This window comes from Mesoplodon mirus (genome assembly GCF_964341445.2).
Source record: "Mesoplodon mirus genome assembly, chromosome: 11".
NCBI lineage: Eukaryota > Metazoa > Chordata > Mammalia > Artiodactyla > Ziphiidae > Mesoplodon > Mesoplodon mirus.
This window is the reverse complement of record NC_138987.1, coordinates 90,915,557-90,940,440: the sequence shown is the minus strand read 5'-3', so window position 1 is coordinate 90,940,440 and position 24,884 is coordinate 90,915,557. Positions and strand designations below refer to the sequence as shown.

At 37.4% G+C, this 24,884-nt stretch overlaps 1 protein-coding gene across 1 annotated transcript in view; it reads left to right on the top strand.

Annotated features, from left to right (window-relative positions):
- Positions 1–24,884, top strand: part of PTPRO (protein tyrosine phosphatase receptor type O) — a gene marked incomplete at its 5' end in the record, with an annotated part of 220,150 nt that overhangs the window by 106,173 nt on the left and 89,093 nt on the right. Inside the window, 3 exons of the mRNA XM_082636129.1 lie at positions 11,500–11,773; positions 22,441–22,599; positions 24,628–24,780. Of these exons, the coding sequence (XP_082492255.1) occupies positions 11,500–11,773; positions 22,441–22,599; positions 24,628–24,780 (586 nt within the window). The remainder of the gene's footprint in view (positions 1–11,499; positions 11,774–22,440; positions 22,600–24,627; positions 24,781–24,884) is intronic.

Below are 24,884 nucleotides of genomic sequence, written 5' to 3'. Positions count from 1 at the left end.
GTTAAAATCTACAGGAGATTTATACACAGAACTAACCAAACACAGCACAAGACAGACCATGAGCAGTAATATGAAGGGAGAAAAAAATGGGGAAAAAAAAGAGAGAAGAAGGGAGAAGTGGAATATTATTCAAGGAGGAGGAAATAGAAATAGAGTAGTTAGCAAATGGAAAATTAATATTGATTATAAGTATTATATTTCAGGGTATTCAATAAAGGAAATGTGTGTTTCAGAACTTAAAGCACATGATATTAATTTTTAAAAAAAATCATATGGATCTCACAGTCAGCCATGGCCTGGTAAAAGTATTGCATGCTATGACTTTATTAAGACTTTATTATGAATCAAATAAAAGCTTTGTAACTAAAGATCTTTTGTTTAACATAAATTGTGTAGATTAATGCAGATTGGCGTGAGGTACTTGTATTGGGCCACCAATAATAGCTGCTGCCTTTAAGAACAGAAACCAAAATAGTAAGAAAAGATACAGAAAGAGGTTTAAACATTTCTGTACAGAATCCTATGAAAAAAATTCACATTTACCATTAGATTCTGTACCATCGAAATGTTCCAATGGTAAAAACCACCTTTTAAAATTATTTCAAGCATTTCTGTTTTTCACCTTTTAAATCACATCTTGTACAGGGCAATAAGAAACTATTTAATGATGAAATGCCAATTAACAACAAGTTCAGTATGTCAAGTAAAAGTAATGATATTTCCTCACCAAATACCACAGCGTGATTTATAGAAATGCCATCCTTTCCCAAAGAATGGAATCCTTTCATTTGGTGCAGTAAATTGCATACTGTCTTTTTTACAGCTGTTCCCAAAGACAAAGATATTTTTGAGCTTCATTTATAAAACATAAATATCAGATTGTTGTTCCAGCCTTCTTGTAATTCAACATAGCATCAGTGCTGGCTGAACATTATTCATGCGGTGGAAAGTAAGAAATGGTGACAATTTAAAGTTAACATTGTGAAATGAAGATGAATATGTAAAATGTTAACCTCAAATGGTTTAAGTAGATGTTATGAATACTTAAAGTGAGGAGAGCAGGATCTTGGTAAAAGAGCCTTTTGAAATTATATCCACTTCCTACTGTAAGGGTGATCTGCCTGTTACTAGATTCGTATGATCCCATGTACAGAGTGATGTGTTCTGGGAGAGATTTAGATAGAGGGCTGTGGATTACATGAAACTGATTCTGCCTGAGGTGGTCACAAAGATGTCTCGAAGAAGGTGGTATTTGATAGAGATACAGTGTCAGAATTGGATATTCGAAGTGAGGGAAGGGATATTTCAGGCAGAAGGAATACATCAATAGGACAAAAGAGGCAAGAAATCCCCTAGGCAAATGGAATGGGGAGTTTGACTAGTCTGTGAGGTTCATGGAGCTCTTGACAGAGAAATAGTGACAGATCAGATGAGATGGTAAATTAGGGACAGATTGTGAAAGGCTTTTAAGGGTCACGCTAAAGAATCTGGTTTTTATTGGCTAGGGAATAATAAGTTCAGTAATATTTTTCCCCATGGTTTTAAACCCAGAACATTCACATGACCAGAATTGTGCTGTTTATTGGGCATTTAGAATGCACTCAGCTGTGCCAGGTAATTTACAAACATTATCCAATATGGTCATCACAAAAGTATAGTTAAAGGAAGTAGTAACCCCATTTTACAGATGAGAAAACTGTCTCAGAGAGGCTATATAACTTGCCTTTGTTCAACAATCTAATAAGACAAATTTTTACCCTAAATTATATGCTCCTTACTCTTCATAATTCTGTTTTCCTAATCCTATTGTTTTTTTCAAGACTGTAATTTTGTAATTCTCTTACTCTTAATAATTCGGTATTTTGAAGAAAGGAGAAATAGGAGAGAGTTAGGCTTGTTTAGAAGCTATTTTACTATGACAAGAAAAAATAATATTTCTAATTGAATTATATCTATAACTAGTTCAAGTAACAACAAATCTGAGCTACCACTCTTCCTGAAAAATACATGTTGAAAAATTGCATGATTATCATTTTAGAGTTTTATTATGATGTTGAGGGTCCTTACACAAGTGAAAACTTAAATTTCTTTTATTATCTATTCAGTTTCTAATGATATTCAGAAAGCTTTGCAATGCAGCTAACAAGAGCTTCCTTAGCCAGATTCATTAAGTGTAATTGCCATTTTTTAAACCATCAAAATTAAGCACTTAGTATGTGCAAGACATAAAATATGGCAAGTATCTTAATTCCATTTTTTTCATTTTAATCACAACAACATTGTAAGATAGGCATTCTTTTCCCATTTTCTAGACAAGGATACTAAGGTTCCCTGAGATCTCTACGGGGTAGTCCCTATGTAATGGAACTGGTATTCATGTTGAGCTCTATTTAAGTCACTATTCTTTCCACTACACCTGAATGTCCTGTAACCTCCCACGCCATGTAATAAAGATGAGTGATCTCGAAGTGATGTTCATGCCACATGGTTGCAGAGGAATGAAGTAAAAGACAGTCTGTGGCACAAACTTGAAGTGGAGTATCATGGTTATTGGACAGACTTTGAAATCAGAGAAACATGGATTTAACTCTCATGCCCACCACGTAAAAGCATGTGACCTTAGGCATGTTACTGAAGCTTTCTGAAGCTCAATTACAAACTGGGAAAATGCAAATAATAATATCTATCTTAGAGGGTTGTTAAAAGGATTAAGCAAAGTAATGCCTAAAAAGTTTTTAACACAAAGTAGATTCTTAATAAAAGTAAGCGCTGTTAATAGTAGTAGTTGTGTTACCACGCTGCTGTATCTCCTCGATTCCCAGCGTATCAAGTTATCAAGTATTTTTTCATTAAAAGTTCCCCTAATAGGAATTTGGGAGCCAGCAGTTAACATAATAAATGTTTTGCTTCTATTGCAGAATGCAAATCTAACTGTTTCACTCCCCTGCTTAATAACCTGTACGTGGCTTCCCATTGCCTTGAGCAATAAGCCTCAATTTTTTTAGAAGGACTTAGAAAGTATCCTATGATCTAGGTTCCACTATTGACCATTCTGATGTTATTCTGGTTTCTCAAATACATTGTGCTTTCTCCAGCCCCTAAATCTTCATATACATTGTTCTTCACAGATCATATTGTTTCTCTAAATCTTCAGCAGGCCAACTCTTACTGTAGCCTGTACTTACCTGTATAGACTCTTACTCTAGGTTAGATCCTGTTGCTAGGTCCTCTTTTATCATCATTCACTTCTTTACAATGCCTCTTCCACTTGTAATTATTTAAAATGGTATATTTCTTCTCTTCTGTTGTAGACTCCAAACAACACTGGAACCAGGACCAAATTTCTTTTCTTCACCATCATATTTTCAGCACCAAGCATACAGCAGGCACTCAATTTTTTTTTAAGTTTTTAGAAATTTATTTATTTATTTATTTTTGGCTGCATTGGGTCTTCGTTGCTGAGCATGGGCTTTCTCTAGTTGCGGTGAGCGGGGGCTACTCTTCCTTGTGGTGCTTGGGATTCTCCTTGCGGTGACTTCTCTTGTTGCAGAGCACGGGCTCTAGGCACACGGGCTTCAGTAGTTGTGGCACGTGGGCTTCAGTAGTTGTGGCACACGGGCTTATTTGCTCTGTGGCATGTGGGATCTTCCTGGACCAGGGCTTGAACCCGTGCCCCTACATTGCCAGGTGGATTCTTAACCACTGTACCACAAATTTTTTTAAAACTACTTGAAAGTACATATTGAGCAAAGCATGTGTGTAAAGTACAGCACTTCATCTCCCTTGACTTCTGGGCTTTAATTTATCTGGCATGGAGGGATCAGTCCTCCAGGAAAATCATAAAATCCCAGTGATGGTGGAGGACACAGGAAACAGGAAACAATTTGCTTTAAAGATCTGAAAGTTCTGTTGTTGACAATAACTCAACGAGGAGGGGAGTTAAAGGGTGGTGCTTACAAAAGGTCACAAGGATCGCACCTAAATATGCTGTGAACTATGTGTTTTGTAAGCAGAAGGCACTCTTTGTTAACTATCCTCAGGATTTAATTAACTGGTATCACAGTTGGCGAGACACTTCATGCCAGTGGGGAAATTCAACTGAACTCATTAATTCTAAAATAACTGATTAGCGCCATTATCTTTCACATTATCTTTCTATAAGTGGGACAGCTACATTTTTACAAGCATCTTTCTGAGGTAAAACCACTTAAAAACTATAAATACTGTTAGGGATAGAGAAGCAGGGTAGAGAATTTAAAAATTCAGGCAAAATAATGTTTGTCAGTGTTTCATGTTGAAGTAACACTTGTTATTGAAAATAACACTTGTTTCACAGAATTGACCTGTCAGAGACCCCTATTTTTCATAACATATTAAGCCAGAAGAATGTCACATATTTTCAGAACTTGCCTGATCATTGGACTGTCAAGAATAGATGTATGTGATGGCTTCCTGGATGGTGGACCCACCTCCTCCCAAGTCAGTCATCAACCAGGCAGCTTCACAGGTCTCTAAACTCATCACCATAGTAGGTCCCAGAAACTGTTCCCATGGTAACCTTCAGTCAACAGGTTAGCTCAGGCTGTCTCACACAGGTGTAATAATAGAAAAAGAAACTCTTACATGATGCCACAAAAAAGGGTAATATTGATTATTGAATAAGTAGACTGAAAGTCAGAGTGGTTATGGAACCATTTATGAATCATGGTGTTAGTGTCCTAAAATGATACATCTTTTAAAATTTACATGTCCCAAAGAGAATCAAGGAGAAAAATAGGTCATAAATACTGTAGCAATAATTAGCTATTGTTTTTGGAGGCTCTACTAAATATCACATATTCAACTGGGTAATGTACACATATAATCTCACTTCCCTCCCACCAAAACCTGGTCATAATAGGTTTTAGCTTTTCCCTAATTTACCTGAAGCAAAGGAGGCTCAAAGAATTAAACTGAGAGACTATCACTCAAGTGAGGTTTGAACCCACGTTGGCCTACCTCCAAAATTTCTTTTTATCTCCAAAACTGCTTTTTTTCATGATATCACATTTTTTGAGTATCTCTCAAGCATAATCTAGAGGAATAAGTCATAGTTTGTGCTGAGAGAGTTCACCACCAATTAAGGACAGGGATGAAAGGTAGCATTTGGGCTACCTTTGTGCCTCAGTGTTTTCATCTGTGAAGTGAGATAATAACTTAATGGGAGGTTCTGAGGATGAAATGAAAAAATGTATTTTAAAACATTTTATAAAATATAAAATGTGATATGTGGCTATTGTTATTATCCTACATATCACATAAAATCTTGGCATATCTCCTCAGCCTAGGTTTCTTTCCACTTTAAAAAAGCCAGGTTGAATTCTTTCCTCAAGCTTGTTTTCTTTGATCTCCAAATTTAAGAGCTCCACAGAGCTTCTACCCCAGGTCCATATTGACAGTCAGGAAATAATTACTGCATTAATATATATAATAAAATGCTATTTTACACCCACTTATGCACACACACGGCAATTGCTAAGGAAATATTATTAGTATTTATTTTAAATGAATGCTTAATGGGTAAAATTTGACTTATCATTCTGCACTCTGGTTGGGCAGAGCAGAGTAAGATTAAAAGCTGAAGGTGCAAAGATAATCTATTTAATCAAGGAAATGGCAAATGCAACAAATTCAAGGGTTGTAACCCAGTAACCTACGGGCTGAGACTAGCCTGCAAATGTGTTTTCTTTTTTTTTTTTTTTTTGGTATGGCACCTTTTATTTATTTGTAACTAAACTATTTACAATATAATCAATGCCCATGGATCTATTATGACCCCAAAACAAAGCTAATATGAACGTTCTTCGACATGTTTTTTGGAGCACATACACATTCATTTCTGCTGAGCCTATATCTAGAACTAGAATTGCTGGGTCGTGTGTTATGTAAATATTCAGTTTTAGTAGATATTACCAGTTTTCCAAAATGCTTAAGCTAATTTACACTACCACCAGCAGTGAATGAAAATGCCACTTGCTCTAAATTGTTGTCAATACTTTGTATTTGTTGTCTTTTTTTTTTTTTTTTTTGCGGTACGTGGGCCTCTCACTGTTGTGGCCTCTCCCGTTGTGGAGCTCAGGCTCCAGATGTGCAGGCTCAGCGTCCATGGCTCACGGGCCCAGCCGCTCCGCGGCATATGGGATCTTCCCTGACCTGGACACGAACCCATGTCCCCTGCATTGGCAGGCGGACTCTCAACCACTGCGCCACCAGGGAAGCCCTGTTTTCTTTTTAATTTTAACCACCCTATGGGTATGTAGCTTGTCTTACTCTTTAACTCCTTAAAAGTTGCCTTGTGCTTTCATTACTTTATACTAGTAAAGGACGTGCTCTTCAAGATGTTACTATTAACTTCTTGATGACCAAGTCTAATGACTTTTCTTCAATCCTTGCCCTTCATTTCTTAGCAACATGTGACACCACTGACCCCCACTTTCTTCTTGAAACCATATTCCATTGACTTCCATGATATTACATTATCCTAGAAGGTACATCTTTATCCACAGTCCCCAAATCCAGTATACCCTTTATTTTATGTTTGCTTAGAGACAAACAAATGCGTTTTCTTTGGCCAGATTTTAATGATGCTTTTAGACAATGCCTGTACCCTCCCATTTGCTAACTAATCCATCATTCAAACCTCTTATACTTGACTGCTTCACACATTTATATTACCTGCCTGACATTTGAGTTTTGGACCCCTTTACCAAGCAAGAGGCAAAAGAGATGGGGGCTCTGTCTCATGAAATCATAAAGACAGAAATGGATGTATCTGAGCATGTAAAACATGAAAGGCAGTGTTGGCGTGAATGTGGACTCAGGCACCAAGAGAGAACTAACATACTCCACCTGAAAAGATACATTTAAGACCCACATAAAGAAGTCTGGCAGTACACAGCAGCTGGTAAGCATATTCACCCAGCAAGCAGCTTTCAAGAACCTGCTGTATGAGCTTCAGAGCTTCAGTTTCTGGCACCATGCAATAAGCATGATGTAAGTTGATGTTCTCTATTATAATATTGTCATCATTGAAATCATTATCATTGCTATGATGATTGGTCAGATACAATTCTAGGAAGGACAAAGTCACACAAGGCCCGTCTTTCTCTTTACTCCCAAATAGAATATGTCCCCAATGTCCTGTATTCCTGATACACGCTGGTTGCTCAAAATTTTCTGAAGAATGATAGAATAAATAATGGGAGATTAGAGGGAGGCCATACTTAGTCTTTGAGATCAACATCCAAATTCTGCTCTGACAGTTTCTGAAAGAAAGAAAGTATCAGGGCTGCTCTGGGACTTTAATCTTCCTGAAGGAACTGAAAGGACAGACTGTCTTGCTGGAAAAGGTTTCCCAGGAGCTGGACAGGAGGCTAAGTGGATGAATTACATAACGTCTGCAGAGAATTATGGCCATTAAGTGCTATATAAGCACCAGACACCATTAATATTACTATCTAAAAGAACTGAGCATCCCATCACTTCTTATGTGGTAACCTTAGCACAGCAGAATTTTCTAAGTGTTCCCTCTAAAATGCTCTCTCTAATAATACTAATCATTGAGTGGTTTGCCAGATGAAGCACTGAGAATGTTCTAGAAGCATGTCACACTGGCAGTTCACACGGGCAGATCTGGTGCAGCCAGCTCTTGCTTGAACTCTGGTCAGGTCTTATGTGAACTGTTACAACATCCTCCTTACTGTCTGCGGACCTTAGATGGGCTCAGTCAGCCAATTCCTAACTACACTAGGACCATCCTTCTAACAATATTGGCCTTTCTAAACTGTGATCTGTCTAATCATGCCACTTTCCTGCATTAAAACAGTGCATGATTTCTTTGGGCCTAAAAATATCCAGATTCCTTCATAAGGCATAACTTGCACTGGGCTATTTGCTCTCTCCTCTGAGCATCCTAGAACTGTCTACCCACTCCAGAGCACCCTGGAGTCTCTTCCTATTTCTCCAGATGACTTTCCTCACTTTTGTTTCCCTGGGAAACTCCTGAGTATCTTTCAAGCATCCCTTCTACCCTGAAACCTTCCCTCATATCCATCTGCAGAAGCAGAATGAATTGCTATCTTCTCTACATGTCTATAACACTGAACAATTTTCTTGTATTGACCAGGACGTTTGGCTGCAAATTTTGGAAGTCCGACTTAAACAATTTAAGCTATAAATTGGGATTTATTCAGTATGTATCTGTGGCTAGTTCTCTTCCTTGACCCACATCCCAGCGACTCATCCTGCATTTTTCTCCTCTTTAATGCTGTCCACTCTGTCTCCAATAGCTTTTCTGTCCCAGGACTGGCTTTAGAACAGGTGACAGGCTCCTGGGCTCCCACCTCCTTGCTGAAGTCAAACCCCTAGGCCTCTTTTGCTGTCTCAAGCAACTTACCTCTAGTTTAGGATAGAGAAATACCAAGGGGCATCAGAACGTGTGGATCCCAGACCTTATTCTGACATCAGTTAGCTGTGTGACATTTGCACCATTGTTCTCTCAAGTGTGAAATGAGGGTGTTGGACCAGAGAAATTTCTATATTAAACTTTGCTGTGCAAAGGACATTTCAGTGAAAATATTTTTACTGCAGAGTTGAGCAATACCTTTACCAGTCTCAGAAAAAGAAAAAGAAAAAGTTTTAAATAGTTTTCTATCCACCAAATAAATCAGCATTGGCCTTGCCTAAGTTTACCAGATCCATTCTGATTACTTTTTTAATTTTTTTATTTTTTTTATTTTTGGCTGTGTTGGGTCTTCGTTTCCGTGGGAGGGCTTTCTCTAGTTGCAGTGAGCGGGGGCCACTCCTCATCGCGGTGCGCGGGCCTCTCACTCTCTCGGTCTCTCTTGTTGTGGAGCACAGGCTCCAGGCGCGCAGGCTCCGTAGCTGTGGTTCACGGGCCCAGCCGCTCCGCGGCATGTGGGATCCTCCCAGACCAGGGCTCGAACCCGTGTCCCCTGCATTGGCAGGCAGACTCTCAACCACTGCGCCACCAGGGAAGCCCCATTCTGATTACTTTTAACCCTTCCTTTTTGCTCTGCTTCTCAGCAGGGATGACATGCCTGTAACATACATTCAGAATTTTCTCCTGAATGTAGATTCTAGGAAAAGCTGAAGTGAAGGGGACAGAGAGGAAAAAAATAACATAGATGACATTTCTTTTAGGCTCACTGCCTAGATTGCACTTAGCCTGCTGCCTTATTCTCATTAGTCGCACTGACTGAATCTGATTAGCCCACCCTGATTTATTTTTGGCAACCTGGGAACACATGGGCCAATGCTTATTTTAATGGCTGATACCATCATCCCCAAAGCTGTTGTTAGCATTTGGAAGATTAGTTCCTTTTCCTGGAGGCTTTAACTGTCTACAAGGCATCATGACACATGAGACACAGATTTCTTAAACACTTTACAAAATTGAGTTTATTTTTTCCTCTTTTCATTATCATAAACACTTCCAGTTTATTGGCTGTTAAAACACAGAGCAAAAAATTCTTAGTAATTGTGTATCTGATGTCTGTAAACTTATTATTTTCAGAGTTAGTGAATCAACTTCCATAATCAATAATGAATAAAAACCAGATTTCAGGGCTATTGGATACTCAACGCTTGGTTTAGCCTCACGTTCCACCTGATCGCTGGCAATGGAGAATGGGTTACATTTTATGTTTGGTCCCAAAAGTACAGGACTCTGTTTTAGAAATCTGCCCATGTGTCTGAGGATGAGAGACAAATGTGGATAAAGGACATTTGAAGAGTCAATCTGTACTGACAATCCCAGGTTACAGAAATCTTCCCAGACCTGCCCAGATCACAAACCACCTGACATATGCCAGGCATTGGTCCTAGAACTGGGGACACAGCTAGAAATAAGATGCAGTCTCAGCCCTAGAGGACTTACAGTCTAGTGTAATAGGAATAGCGTGAACACAATCAAGTCTACTAAATGTTAACATAGAATTAAACTTCTCTTAATGGCTAGATAGTCTTTATAAGTACTAGGACCTTTAAAAACCAGACTTCTTAAAAAATGAAATAAGAAGAAAAAAAGTCAGTATGTTTTTAGGTCTATACAGTATCTTTTAAAGGATTGCTGTACTGTATATTTGATTTGGTTGCTGACAATATGTGAGGTACCAAAATCAATAAGTAGATTAATCCTAAGAGGAGAATGCTCACATATAATTAATGCAATCAGCAATCCTTTCATTCATTTAACAAACATTTATCAGCTATATCCTGTCTGTCAGACTCGATGTTAGGAAAATAAGTCAAGAGGAGAAGGCAAAGACATGTAGAACAACAGTGGAGCTCCATCTTGGTACTTGTGTACTGTGGCTAAAAGTCCAAACTACATGTGTGACCTGGAGCAAGTGACTTAATCTTTCTGGCTCTCAGTTTGCACAGTGACAAACTGAGATTGACATAGTAATATCTACCTCGTGAGATAACTCTGAATATTAAATGAGGTGATCGTGTTTATAGCCTGCCTAGCTTGGTACCTGGATCCTTGTAAGTCCTTGACAAGTTTCAGCAATTTTTCTGTCCCACTTTTGTAGAAAAGAACCCTGAGGCTCAGAACAATGAAATAACTTGTCCTGGACACTACATACCCAGGAGGTCAATTAAAAACAGAACGGCAAATGTCAGAAAGTCTATGAGTCCTGTCAAGACCAGAGAACAGAAGAGGACGGATTCTGCCTGTGGAGTGTGGGAAAAACTCAGGAAGGAATATTTAAACCAACTACACAAATGATTCTTCAAATACTGTTCATGAGCATTTATCTGGAGACTTGGAGCAAAGTTTTCAATCCACTAACTGCTGATTTTTCCATCAACACCCACAGCTCCTGAGTCTGGTCCTTTCCTCAAAGAGCATCTTAGTTTCTCTTATTAAGGACTGGCTAACCTTTAATGAGGATTATCACAGGTTTCTCAGCCCTGACTATTTTAGTTTCCAGGACTGACAGGTGAGACATCAGAGAGGAAATCACTCCCTTGAAACATTCTTCTAGAATTTTCCTAGGACTATGGCAGGACTACTCCCTCCAAAGTAAAATAGTGCTTCTTCAACCCATACAGCTTCTTCAACATAGGTGAAACAAAGTCCTTCCATAGGACTTCTCTGGAAGTCGAGTGCCAAGATGATTTTCATTCATTTATAATTACGCATTTCCATGATGTTTATTTTGTGTTTATTACATGGCACAATCCATGAACCGGAAGCAGCTTTTCAATCAAGAAGAATGCTAAAAGTAAAAAAGCCTGAGAAGATCAATTGCCACAATAGGGTTAATCTCCCTCTTTCTGCTTTTCCTCGTACACTAAAATACCTATGTAACTCTATTTCACAAAGCAATGCTATCACAATGCTAGTTTTGGGGAAATTATGTCAGTATAATTTTATTGCAAAATAATCTGAAATTTGACCTCCATTTCCTTTTTCTCTCTTTTCTTAAACAGAATGCTGCAACATTCCATGTAACTGTCCAAGATGATAATAGCATCGCTGTCTCTTTAGAAGCTTCAGATGTCATGAGTCCATCATCTGTGTATGTGGTGAAGATAACTGGTGAATCAAAAAATTACTTCTTCGAATTTGAGGAATTCAACAGTACTTTGCCTCCTCCCGTTATCTTTAAGGCCAGTTATCACGGCCTGTATTATATAATCACTCTGGTAGTGGTAAATGGAAATGTGGTTACCAAGCCATCCAGATCAATCACTGTGTTAACAAGTAAGCATCATGTGCAATATTGTTCTCTGTGTCTCTTTGTTGGGTGTATTCCCCTGGGGGTTATCATGAAAACAGAGCCCAGAATGGCAAGATCAATTGCCTTGAAATCAAATGACAAGATTCAAAGTTCTGCTTTACCTTAAGAATACAGTCTCTTGCTGAAGCTGGATCACGTTTTACTGTAACCTTTTGTTAATCAAAATGTGTTTAAACCAAAAGAAGTCAACCTATTTTGAGATTGAATGACAATTTTAGATTCATGATTGGACGATGTAATTTGCTGCTATATAATTTAATAATATGATTATAACTAAGTTTTTTTTCTAGAACACATATTCTCATATTAAGCAAATTGCTTTTTGAGGCAATGAATTTATGCTAATATTTAGCTGGCTCAAAATCAAAATTACATATTTTTAGTTGAGAGAGAGTAAAAGATATCGTTATGTATCGGTTGCTATTCCTCACCTCACCCTCAAAATAGCCTAGGCTTCCCCTGCCCAAGAAAAATGCCAAGAAAAAAAAAGTCATTAACATTTTAACCTTTAGTAGCACATGTCTTAAGAGGTCATGCTGATATTAGAAATTTTTTAGGAGTGGTTTTAACTACATATGATTTTCACTTTTCTCTCTGCCTTTAATACATAATCTCAAAGTAAAATTCGGCTCTACTGTATATGTTAATGTATGGAAGAAAAACTGTTATCTATAAGATGGTAGAGTTTATCACTAGAGCAATGCAATGTCTCAGCAAAGTTCTTTTTTCTCTTTGTTCCAGTGGTTGCAATCTTTTAATTGCCATCTATACGTGATCTTTCTGGCCACCATTAAGGAAAAGGACATAGTGCTATTTTCTGTTGGGATAAAAGTAAAGAGAAACACCAAGAAGCAAGAACTCAGAATCAAGCTAGAGGACATATTTTTAACATGTCTGTCAAAAATTAATTAAAGTTTCCCTTGGCAGATTTCCAGGATCTGTACTGAGTTCTAAAAACTAGGAATGGCACAGACCCAAGACCTTCAAGGTTTATACATATAATGAACAAATATAGGACCGAGCTGAATTAAAGGAAGGACTTGCCTGGTAAAATGCTGTCTTAAACAAGCTCCAGAAATGGCAAGTTAAGAGTTAATAGAACCAGGCAGCAGATTTAGGCATATAATGCCTATAATATAACACTTGGAATCAGAAGCTCTGCCTTACTCATCTTCATAATTTCATAAGCATGACCTAGCATGACCCTTATGCTTAAATGGTGATCAGTAAATATTAATTCAATATAGCTAAGCAAGTAACAAGAAAAGGAACCAGAAAAAAAAGGCTAAGACACAGAGCAAAATAAAACTAGTGACTGCTGCTGACCCAACACTTATTAGCAGGCACTAAGCCACTCTGGATCAAAGCTGGAGGGGTCGGCCCTTTAGTTAATGGTTCACAAAGAAATGTGTTAAGTAAGTAGATGGTGAAAGATTTCTGGAATATCTTGTTGATATTTCAGCATGTGCAGTAAGTTCTACTCAACAGGCTTTCAATTTTCTTTTGTGATTTCTTCTTTGATATGTGGGCTAGGAATTCTGTTGTTGAATGTCCAAAACTGTGTTGATTTTGCAGAGATCTCCTTATTGATTTCTAGGTAACTGTCGTTGTGATCAGAGAACATGCTCTGTGCAATTTCAATGCCCAGAAAGTTGTTGAGTTTTGTCTTATGGCCCCAAATATGGCCTCTCTTGTGCTTTCTGTGAGCACTTGGTGGGTGAAGTTTCAATAAATGTCATTTAGGTCAGGTTGGTTGTTCAAGTCTTCTATACCCTAATGATTTGCTGTCAGTTTGTTCTAACAATGACTGACAGAGGGAATGGATTTGTCTCTTTCTCCTTTCACTTCTTTTAGCTTATGCTTTAGTTGGAAGTTCTGTTGTTATGTTGTTAGGTGCAAATACAATACTTTTAGGATTACCATGTCTTTCTGATGAGCTGACCTTTTTATCTATATACAATGTCACCCTTTATACCAAATAATATGTCTTGTGTTGAGGTCTATTTTGGCTGATATTAATATAAACATTTTAGTTTTCTTTTTTTAAGTATTTTCATGGTATACCTGTTTCATCCTTTTAATTTTAACCTACTTATATCTTTATATATAAATGGGTTTCTTGTAAACAGCATAGAGTTGGATCTTGAGTTTTTCCCCAATCTGAAAATCTCTGCCTTTTAATTGGAGTGTTTAGACTTGCACTAGCCAATAAAAATAGAATGTTAACCACATATGTAATATTAAATTTTCTGCTAGACACATTAAGAAACTTTCTGAAAAGGTGAAATTAATTTTAATAACATAGTTTACTTAACCTATTACATTCAAAATATTATTGTTTCAGTATGTCGACTTAAAAAAATATGCACAACCTAAAAGTTGAGTGTTATGTTTTCTTCGGTAGACTTACTGAGGACTTCAAGCCCGGGAGGCAGCGTCTCAAGTAACCCTGGGAAAACTGCTCCAAGGAGGTGAGGGGGGAGCTAGGATATGTAGGAGTTTTGCAACAAAAAGCAGGTAGTAGGATCAAAAGATTATTGTTAATAAAAGAAAACTAGTTAAGGAATTTAACGCTTTTCTATGTATGGGAAGATACAAGAGTTTGGGCTCACTGAAATCATTCCTTTGATACGCACTTCAGCTATCTGGGGCCTGTATCCTCTGTTTTCACATCCTGAGTTTCCTCAGGGCTCACCATCGGGAGTGGCTGTAATCTGAAGGCTGCTGGATGACAGGCATTCTTTGTTTCCTTCCTGAGTTCCTCAGGGCTCACCAGCTCACCTTTGGCAGTGGCTGCAATCGCTGATGACTGTGACATCCTTTGTTTACTGATAAGGCAGGCAATATTTTATTTCTGAAGTATATAATCAGGACATAAAAAGTTACACATTTTTTACTCTTAAATATAATTAAAATAAATAAAATTTAAAATTCAGTTTCTCAGTGGCACTAGCCTTATTTTAAGTGTTCAATAGCCATATGTGGCTAGGGGCTACCAATTTAAACAGTACAAGCTTAGATCATTTATATTTAATGCAGTTAAGTATATTGTTGAATTTAACTTAAATCTTCCATATTGCTAGGCTGTTCTTGTGAGGAATTGAGTCACTCTAGTCAATAGTTGAGCTCAGTTTAAAGTACTATTAACCTACAGTTCATCACAGACTTCAAATTCTTCTGGTCAATGGTAGGTTGCCAGCAGTGACAGAAGGTGTTTCTCAATGTTCCAATTCTACCCTCAATGTTCAGCAAGTCCTGAACACATGCACCACAGAAGGGATCCATGATTTTGCCTCTCCCTTACCAATGGACTTTTTACTAGTGCTAACTTTTGGGGGGATGGGGGAGGATCTTGGTTCTCCTGGTCCAGCCTCAGGCTTAGGCAGACGTTGTGATGCTAAGTGGGGCATTCTCAGCATTCCTACCCCTTGCTATACACTCACAGACAAAGTCTACCTTAAACCTGTAGATGGTCTTGGGTTGGAGAGTCTCCTGCCTCTTCCCCATAGTAGCAGAACTCTACCTTCTATCAGTGCGTGAAGATCACAAGTCCAAGGCTGTTTCTGCCCTTGACTCAGGAATATACATCTTTTACTTCTACCTGTACCCCAGAAGGAGGAAGATCTTTGCCAGGGAACTGAGAGGGAAAGAACTTCTACCTCTCCCCAAGGCATAAAGCATTCTGCTTTGTATTTTTAAAAAGTCCAGGGGGGGGGCTTCCCTGGTGGCACAGTGTTTGAGAATCTGCCTGCTAATGCAGGGGACACAGGTTCGAGCCCTGGTCTGGAAGGATCCCACATGCCGCGGAGCAACTAGACCCGTGAGCCACAACTACTGAGCCTGTGAATCTGGAGCCTGTCCTCCGCAACAAGAGAGGCCGCGATAGTGAGAGGCCCGCGCACCACGATGAAGAGTGGCCCCCGCTTGCCACAACTAGAGAAAGCCCTCGCACAGAAACGAAGACCCAACACAGCAAAAATAAATAAATTAATTAATAAACTCCTACCCCCAACATCTTTAAAAAAAAAAAAAAAAGTCCAGGGAATTAAGTTTTCTCCTTGATCTCTTAATGGTGTTAATTATCACTTGCACCCCTGTGCCCTGGAGGGTAGGAGGGTGGCTCTCTTGCCATCAGTATTTCTCCTGAGCACCTGATGGAGGCCCATGTAAAGGGCTAGAGAGAAGTGGGCTCCACTTGTGCCTGGGAGCCCCACTCATTTTAAACCAGCTCTGTCCTATACTTTTGGACAGAAATTTTGGATGATGGAAATGTTCTATATCTGCATTGTCCAGTACAGTAGCCCCTCAGTTTTAATTTTATTTAATTTTGATTCATTATAAGTTTAATTTAAATAGCCACAGGTGGCCGGTAACTACCTTCTTGGGCAGAGCAGTCTAAACTGTTATTTAGAACACACTCCAACTTTCTGGATCAGGAAAATTTTAGTTGCTTTCTTCTTTCCTGCTTTAATGGTGTCCCTTCTTTCTGCCATGCCCTCCTAAAGGTAAAACAGTTAATGTGTCCCTTTTCTCCTCAGAGGGGCTTGTCTTTAGAATTTAGTTCATTTGGTTGCCTTACAATCTTATTTCTCTGATCGACACAAGAAAAATTGTGTCTCATGGATTATTTGGCTTTTTCTTCTCACTGTTGGATGTTGGGATGCTTCAGGAAGGGGGACCCCTTCCAGGGCCTGAGAGTGGGCTCTTGTCTAACACTAGGAAAGGAACTGTCCGAGGAAACACATGTGCTGAGTCTTCTTTTTCTTAAAAATACTCAGCCTAAGTTACTCCTCATGCCAAAGAGATACATTTTGGGGTGGCAAATTTTGCTCTCCTACTAAAGAAATGATGGAGACTCAAACTAAGTTAGTGGGTGTAATGGTAACCATCCTCCTGGACCATGGGTGGCTGCTGCAGCCAGCTCACCTCAGTGGCCTGCTTGGATATAGCTGAACCATCAGTTCAGGTCTCAAATTATCATCAATACATATTACAAGAGCTCTGGCCTGGGACCTGGACTGGTCCCTTTTCCCTACTCCTGCCATCAGAAGTGAGGGACTAATCCCATGTTCATCACCCTCAAGAGGGCTATGTCAGAAGACACATGTTCTTAGGTTGGTCACATTGAAAGCAAAGGATACTGATCACTGACTCAACAGCTTTTTTAGTTTTAGTTCCTCAAAACAGAGCAATCGCAGAAAGAAACACCTTTTAGCACTTAGCAGATACTAATAAGTACAAGGCTACCTCTGCTTTCTTGAAACAGTATTTGCTCCACATTTGCTTTTGTTTTTTCATCTTCTAAGATAGCCACATCCAGAACTTTAAAAATCTTCCTACTTATGATTTGTATGCATGGTTCAAAGGTAATGAAGGAACAGAAAATATTCTTCAATTTGAACATCAGTTTTTATTATATGGAACACCTAATGAGGAAATAATAATGATATTAAATGTCATTTTAAAGTTTTTTATTAAAAGAAAAAATGGGAACTTCATGGTAAGATTTTTAGTAAAAATAATGCAGTAAAGTCCTGCTTTGTCATACACTCTGTGCTCCCACCAAAAAGTGAAAAGAAAAACAGAAGTATATTTCCAGGCTCAAAAATAAGATAGATGTCTCCATTAATCAGAAACTCAAAGTAGGGAAGTAGGCTGAAGTCATGGGGCCCCTGTGCTCTGGGTCTGAAAGGAGACAGTACTGAATCTGGGCCCCTGTAGAGGAGGAAGTCTTGAGTTGCTCTACATTAGATATGGCCCAGAGCCAGACTCTTTGCTTGGAGTAAAGATTCTTCCTGCTTGTGAAGAAAAAGCACATATGGAGGCCTAAGGATACAGGCAAGGGCCACACATTCTTACTATCAAGGGCCAAGCTTGGTTACCCTCTGACTCAGGGAATGAATTTGTGAAAACCACTATACCATCCACAATATGAAGAGCCCCAAAATAATGTTATATGCCCTGGTTCTAGATCTCAGATTCTGGTGAGCTGAAAGGATGTTAAACTACTTCAAAGCAGTGAGGAAAAAACAAGAAATGGGGCAATGAGAAATCAAAATTTGGCCTAGGGCTTATATTTTAGAACACACAAAGAAATCTATGCTAAAAAAGATAGGCATCAAAATTATTATAACATTTTGTATTATATTTTATGTAGCAATGTAACAAAAATTTACAGTATGCTATGATATACAAAGTGATAAATGAAAGAATTACACATATTAAAAAAGAATTAAGGAATAATGAAACAAAAATTGGCAAAAATAAAACAAACATACAGAATAAATATAAATTTAAAAATTTTAAAATATAAAATACAATCATTTAATTTAATATTTTAATTGGTTAAACTAGGTAAAATTAATTTAATTAATCAAATTTAATGTTAATTAATTGAAAATCTTCAATAGATGGGATAAATTCTGTACTAATAAAAATTAAATAAAGTCAGTAAATTGAAAGATGATACTGTGTCATTGTCCCATGATTTAGCACAGTGAGACAATACTCCCACAGGTATGGAGGTGGAGAGATTCTAACTAAGGAGATTAAGAGATTAAGAAAAATATGGAAGGGATGATTGGCATAATATTTGAAGAAATCATTATGGGAATTTCCAAGACTTGAAGAATGACATGAATCCACAGATTGACAAAGCATTCCAAGTACCTAGACCATAATTCAAAACTAAGACCATACCTAGATATGTGATGGTGAAACTGCAGATGATCAAGCATAAATAAAAATAAATTAGAAGTTTAGAAGATACTAATGGACAAAAAGCATAGTATCCACAAGGGAATAACTATTAGACTGACAGAAGCTTTCTTTTCTGCAATAATTTGTGCAAGAAGACAATGGAGCAATATCCTCAAAGTGCTGAGGGGAAATCAGACTACCCAGAATTCTATATCCAGCTAAACTACATCAAGAATAAAGAAAATTTTTTTGTATACAGAGCCTAGGAGAATTTAACACCCATACTCTAACTTAAATAACTATTAAATTATATGTTTCAGCAAGAAGAAAAATGTATCCGGATGAAAGGCACAGTACACAATAAAAAATGACAATGGAAAAATGGTATATGACAAAGGTTGCATTAGAAATTAGCAGGAAAATATGGAAAAAGAATCCATGAAACAGGCAAGGGTATCAAACAAATGATTTGAAGAAAAAGGAAGCCAAATGACAGATAAACATATGAAAAGATATTCAATCTTTTCTTGAACAGGAAATTAAGAGACAAAATTTCACAGGCTTCAGTGACAAAAATTAAAAAGACTGGACTTCCCTGGTGGCACAGTGGTTAAGAATCCACCTGCCATTGCAGGGGACACAAGTTCGAGCCTTGGTCTGGGAAGATTCCACATGCTGCGGAGCAACTAAGCCCGTGCACCACAACTACTGAGCCTGTGCTCTAGAGCCCGTGAGCCACAACTACTGAGCCCACGTGCCACAACTACTGAAGCCCACAGGCCTAGAGCCTGCACTCTGCAACAAAAGAAGTCATCACAATGAGAAGCCCATGCACCGCAGTGAAGAGTAGCCCCCACTCACCGCACCTAGAGAAAGCCCATGTGCAGCAATGAAGACCCAACACAGCCAAAAAAATAAATTAAATTAAATTAATTAATTAAAAATAAATAAAGAGACTGATACAAGCAAGTGTTGGAAAAAGAATATGGAGAAATAAGAACTATCACAGACAACTGATAGATAATTGACATCAAGTTAGAAAACATTTTCACAATATCACAAACAGTTGAAGATGTGCATACTCTACTATCCAGGATTTCCAAGCTAAAGAAACATGTCCCAAAACATTTATTGCAACATTATTTGCAAAAGTGAGTGATTGAAAACAACGTATATAACAACAACAAAAAAAAACAGATAAATTATATTGTTTGTATAGTTGTAAAATGGATACTAAATTTTCTAGAGGTACATCAAGATGGACAAATCTCAAAAACGATGTTAGGTGACAAAAAGTAAGCTGCAGAATCATACGTACAATATGATACCATCAACATAACATTTTAAAGTATGTGAAGTAATAGTCCATATGAATATTGGACACTTACAAATATAAAAGTGAAAAACATGCATGGAAAGAGAAATACCATATTCAGAGTAATAATTTACCTCTGGCCAAATTATGGGAGGCAAATGGGATCAGGGTAAGTTATATGAGGGAGTTTCAACTATATTTTGTAATGATTAATTTTTTTAATTAAAAAGGAGAAACTAAAGACAAAAAAGTAATAAATGAAGATAAATGATTTCTATTTTTAAACAACTACATTTCTCTGTCCAGTCTCACCTGGTTCCTAAAACAAGAAAGGGAAGTATAACAGGGTAGTTGGCAGAGAAAGGAGTAATGAATTAGATCAAGATTTTACCTTGTCATCACTGAAAACCACATGAGTAATTACAGCTCTGGTTTATGCCACATCCCTTAATTTTTCAAAAAGAAAAACAATGAGGGAAGTAACTGGAGAGATGGTAAAATATTTCTAGAGAATGCATTTGAGTTCTAGAAAACAGTAATTCTTGTATTGAATATACCTCAAAAATGCCTGGGTATGGACTTTAGAATTTACAGCTGACCTGGGTTATATATGTTGAAGTTGAGGGAAATACAGGAAGCAAACATGTAAGTAGGCATTTAAAAAATTCTCTTAGTTTAAAATTTAAGTAGTTGGCACAGCTAACAGAAAAATCACAAAATAAAATATCTATGCTCTAATCCTCCTGTATCTCTTGAATTTCAAAGTTTGACTATGGCTTTGATGTGCAGACTTCCTAACTCAGGGCATGAAAGATTGAGTGGACCTCTAACTTCTCTTTCCAGTAGACAGACCCCTGGTGAGGATGTGAAACTGGGCTGCAGCAGTGGAAGAGTTATGGCTCTGTGACTGCTGTTTGCTGTTAGCTTTCATTTTGTTTCTCATATCCAGAGTCAATAAGTGGATTGTGTAGACTCCCTGGGTTAGTAATTAGACTGAGTTGGAAGAAAGATCTTCAAATGGTTCAAGACTTCTCTGGGATTAATCAAAGAGAAATACTCAGCGTCTTCAGGGCTTGGTTTGCTGATTTCTTTACATGACACTTAAGTGAGTTCACTCTGTTCTCCCTTTAAGTACAAAAACCAAGGATGAGACAAAGATAAAATAGAAACATTCTAACCAGAGAACATTGCACATAGTCTACAGGGACATGATCCCAATATATGTTGCAATCTGAAGGCCTTCCAACTTTTTTATAGATGTTGGCTTGGTTTATGAGAAAATTCCAGGAAAAAATTAAGAATTTTAACATGTATTTTCAGTCTTCCCTGGATCTCATCAGTCAAAAGCAAAAATAGGTTGAGATACTGAAGAACAAAATGAAAGATATTTAGCTACAGATTGAGACAAAGTAGGTAATTATTTGTTGAATGAACTAAGTCAATTTTGTTTTCTTATGTTATTGAAACTGAAAATTTCAAAGTATAAAATTTAAACTAAGGATATTTCATTTAGGCTATAGATGTCCAAGAATACTCTCAATTCTAAAATTTTGAATTAAAATCATTTTTTCTGTAATACAAGAGTTGACTCCAAGCCAAATTATTTAAAATATTTTCTTGAACGAAATGAATGCAAGTAAAACTTATCCAGTAGTTCCTACTGAAGGGTGAGGGGCCTCTGGCACTTTACAAGACTTTGGCTGAAGTGTGGGATGTGGAAGAGATGCAGACATACATCAATCACAGTTATTAAAAAAAATGAGGGGCTTCCCTGGTGGCACAGTGGTTGAGAGTCCGCCTGCCAATGCAGAGGACACGGGTTCGTGCCCCGGTCCAGGGAGATCCCACATGCTGAGGAGCGGCTGGGCCCGTGAGCCATGGTCGCTGAGCCTGCGCATCCGGAGCCTGTGCTCCACAACGGGAGAGGGCACAACAGTGAGAGGCCCAAGAGTATTTACAAAGTTTTGTAATGAATTAACAACTCGTGCAAAATAGAAATAAACATTTTTAAATTTCTGTAGAAAGAATAGTTTGATAAACATCATAAACTATAATCCTCACAACATAGGATGGTTTGCAATGTTATACTTAACATAAAAAAAGTGCTAAGTTCACACAAAGAAATAACTGATTATTGAAACATTTATCTTTGGTTAGAGCCAAAATGTATTTTCTGCTACTGGTCTATTATTAATGTCAAATTTTCTTGGCTTGGGGAAAAGAAAAATGAACTAGGAATCTGGAGATACAGACTCTGCCATGTCCTTGTTAAATTACCTTTGACAAGTAATTTAAAGTCTGAGTTATCATTATTTTTATATGTTGAATGATGATATTAATATTTGCTCTTCCTAGATCTCAGGGTTATTGCAAAAGGCAAATGGAAAAATGAATATGAAAGTTCTTTGAAAGGCAGAAGTCACTATTTAAAATATGCATCATTAATTACTGCTAAGGAGAACACTCAACTCAGGAGACTGAAGAGTTTAGTGTCTTACAGATAATAAAAATATGTGTAAAATTCTAATAGGTGTAATCCTTGGCCCTTCCAACTATTGATAATGGCCTTTTGCTCTTTTCTTAATTCCCCTTTCTCCATTAACTTTCCTTCTGCAGAACCTCTTCCCGTAACCAGTGTTTCAATATATGACTATAAACCTTCTCCTGAAACAGGAGTCCTGTTTGAAATTCATTATCCAGAAAAATATAACGTTTTCACAAGAGTAAACATAAGCTACTGGGAAGGTAAAGACTTCCGGACAATGCTATATAAAGGTAAGAGGCAAAAGGAAGATGAAAAATGATGACTATTACTTTTACATGATTTTTGCCAAATGGTCTTGCTCTTGCTCTGAAGAGGTCTTATAATTCACTATTTGGTCATAAATGAACTAATAAAAATAGCTACTGATGCGTGAAAATATTGTTATCAGGAGTCTTAGAATGTCTCATCCATTAGAGTCATGTGTCATGCGTAAGCATAAGAAAAACTCAAATTATTGTGACTCACATGTTATTCCTGCCAAATATTATTCCTGCATGTCTGGTGCAGGAAACAAATTCAGACTTAAATTTAGAAGCACCACACTTAACCATTTCTTTCTGAGTGTTTTAGGGCACTTCTAGAACTGGGAAGCTAGAGAGGTGCCTTTCACAATGTTTCACTTGGAGATGGTCCAAGATTTTTCTCAAACGCAAAAGACAATGCTTTTTAGTTGTTTTGTATATATTTATCTATATGACTAGCTAAATGATTGCATTAATATACAAAAATTGGTTTCACGATTTTTACTGGCTTGATGGGATCTTGAGAGAGAGGAGAGCCTAGGGGAATTAATAATTTTGAAAGAACTCAACTTTTCAGGGGCAGAGGCAGGTCAAGAGGGAGAGGGATAGGGCAAGAAGGAGGGATGGACTTTGGGGACTGAACTGGTGAAACGTAAATATTCTCAGGACCCAGCACCATAATACTTATCTGCAGAGAGTGTAGATGATGTTCTCAAATTTGACTAGTTGTAACTGGAAACTAAGTAGAGGACAGGTACTCAACCACATAGGGCATGATATCCAGAAATATCTCACTTTGACTTGCTGCTTTTACAAACTCCTGAATCTCCCATGGATTTTTTTTAATGAGACATTGTTTAAAATATATGCAGTGAATTTACAGGGTTTTTAAACTTAAAAAAATATCAAATAAACATAAAGAGACTCCATAAATTACTGCATTCTTTATTTTGAATGAAAACAGATTATCTGCAAATTAATAATTGGGACCTTATTTGCTTTTTTTTTTTTTTTTTTATGGCTGTGTTGGGTCTTCGTTTCTGTGCGAGGGCTTTCTCTAGTTGTGGCAAGTGGGGGCCACTCCTCATCGCGGTGCGCGAGCCTCTCACTATCGCGGCCTCTCTTGTTGCGGAGCACAGGCTCCAGACGCACAGGCTCAGTAATTGTGGCTCACGGGGCCAGCTGCTCCGTGGCATGTGGGATCTTCCCAGACCAGGACTCGAACCCGTGTGCCCTGCATTGGCAGGCGGACTCTCAACCACTGCGCCACCAGGGAAGCCCTTTATTTGCTTTTTTATCACATGCAAATATAAGTTCAGAAATAATTGAAAAGTAGTCACTGAAACTTTTGTTGAGCTAAATGCCATGAGTTTAAAAATAAGTTCATTAATATGCTCTCTTTTTAAATTTAATTAATTTAAAATTAATTTTGGTTTTTCATTCAATAAGTGGTACTTTTTGTTTCTCTCATTTCTAACTTGGATTGGATTTTTAATTTTATTATTATTTTCCAAATAAAATGTTTTCCAAATAAAATTCAAATTTTTTATTTTCAAGCAGGTCCTATCCACCAAATAACAGACAAACTGTTTTATTTTTTAAATAGGCTATATTCTACAAGTGAGACTAGTGAAAACATTTCTTGTAAAATTATTTTTTCCTAAGTCGTAAATTGACAAAATACCTTGGGTTTTTATCTTAAAGTAAATGGCTAGCAGAAACTTAATCTCTACAATTTCTATATGTTATCTTCTCCACTTAATACACCAAATGTCCTTATAATAAAATTTTAATTCCAATTGTATCCAATTCTTGCAGAAAAAAGCCTTTCAGTTTGTGTCAAAAAAAATCCAAATTTTCATCTCTAGCCTTATATCAATTTTTTATTACTGACCATGCCAGAAGTTGCAGGAAATATTATTTTATGGATAGTTAGTCATAATTGTTCAGAACTTTCTAGAAGTGTGTGGCATTTAGGAAACTGAAATTTTAATATAATTGTTTTTTTTTTCTCAGATTTCTTTAAGGGAAAAACAGTATTTAATCACTGGCTGCCAGGAATATGTTATAGTAATATCACCTTTCAGCTGGTATCTGAGGCAACTTTTAATAAGAGCACTCTTGTGGAGTACAGCGGTGTCAGTCATGAACCCAAACAGCACAGAACTGGTAAGTCTTCCAAAGAATCAAATTTAGTGAAAAAATAATTAAATTATATGTTGTTATATATATACTTTCCATCATTCTAAGGAAAATTCTGTTCCAGAGCTAAG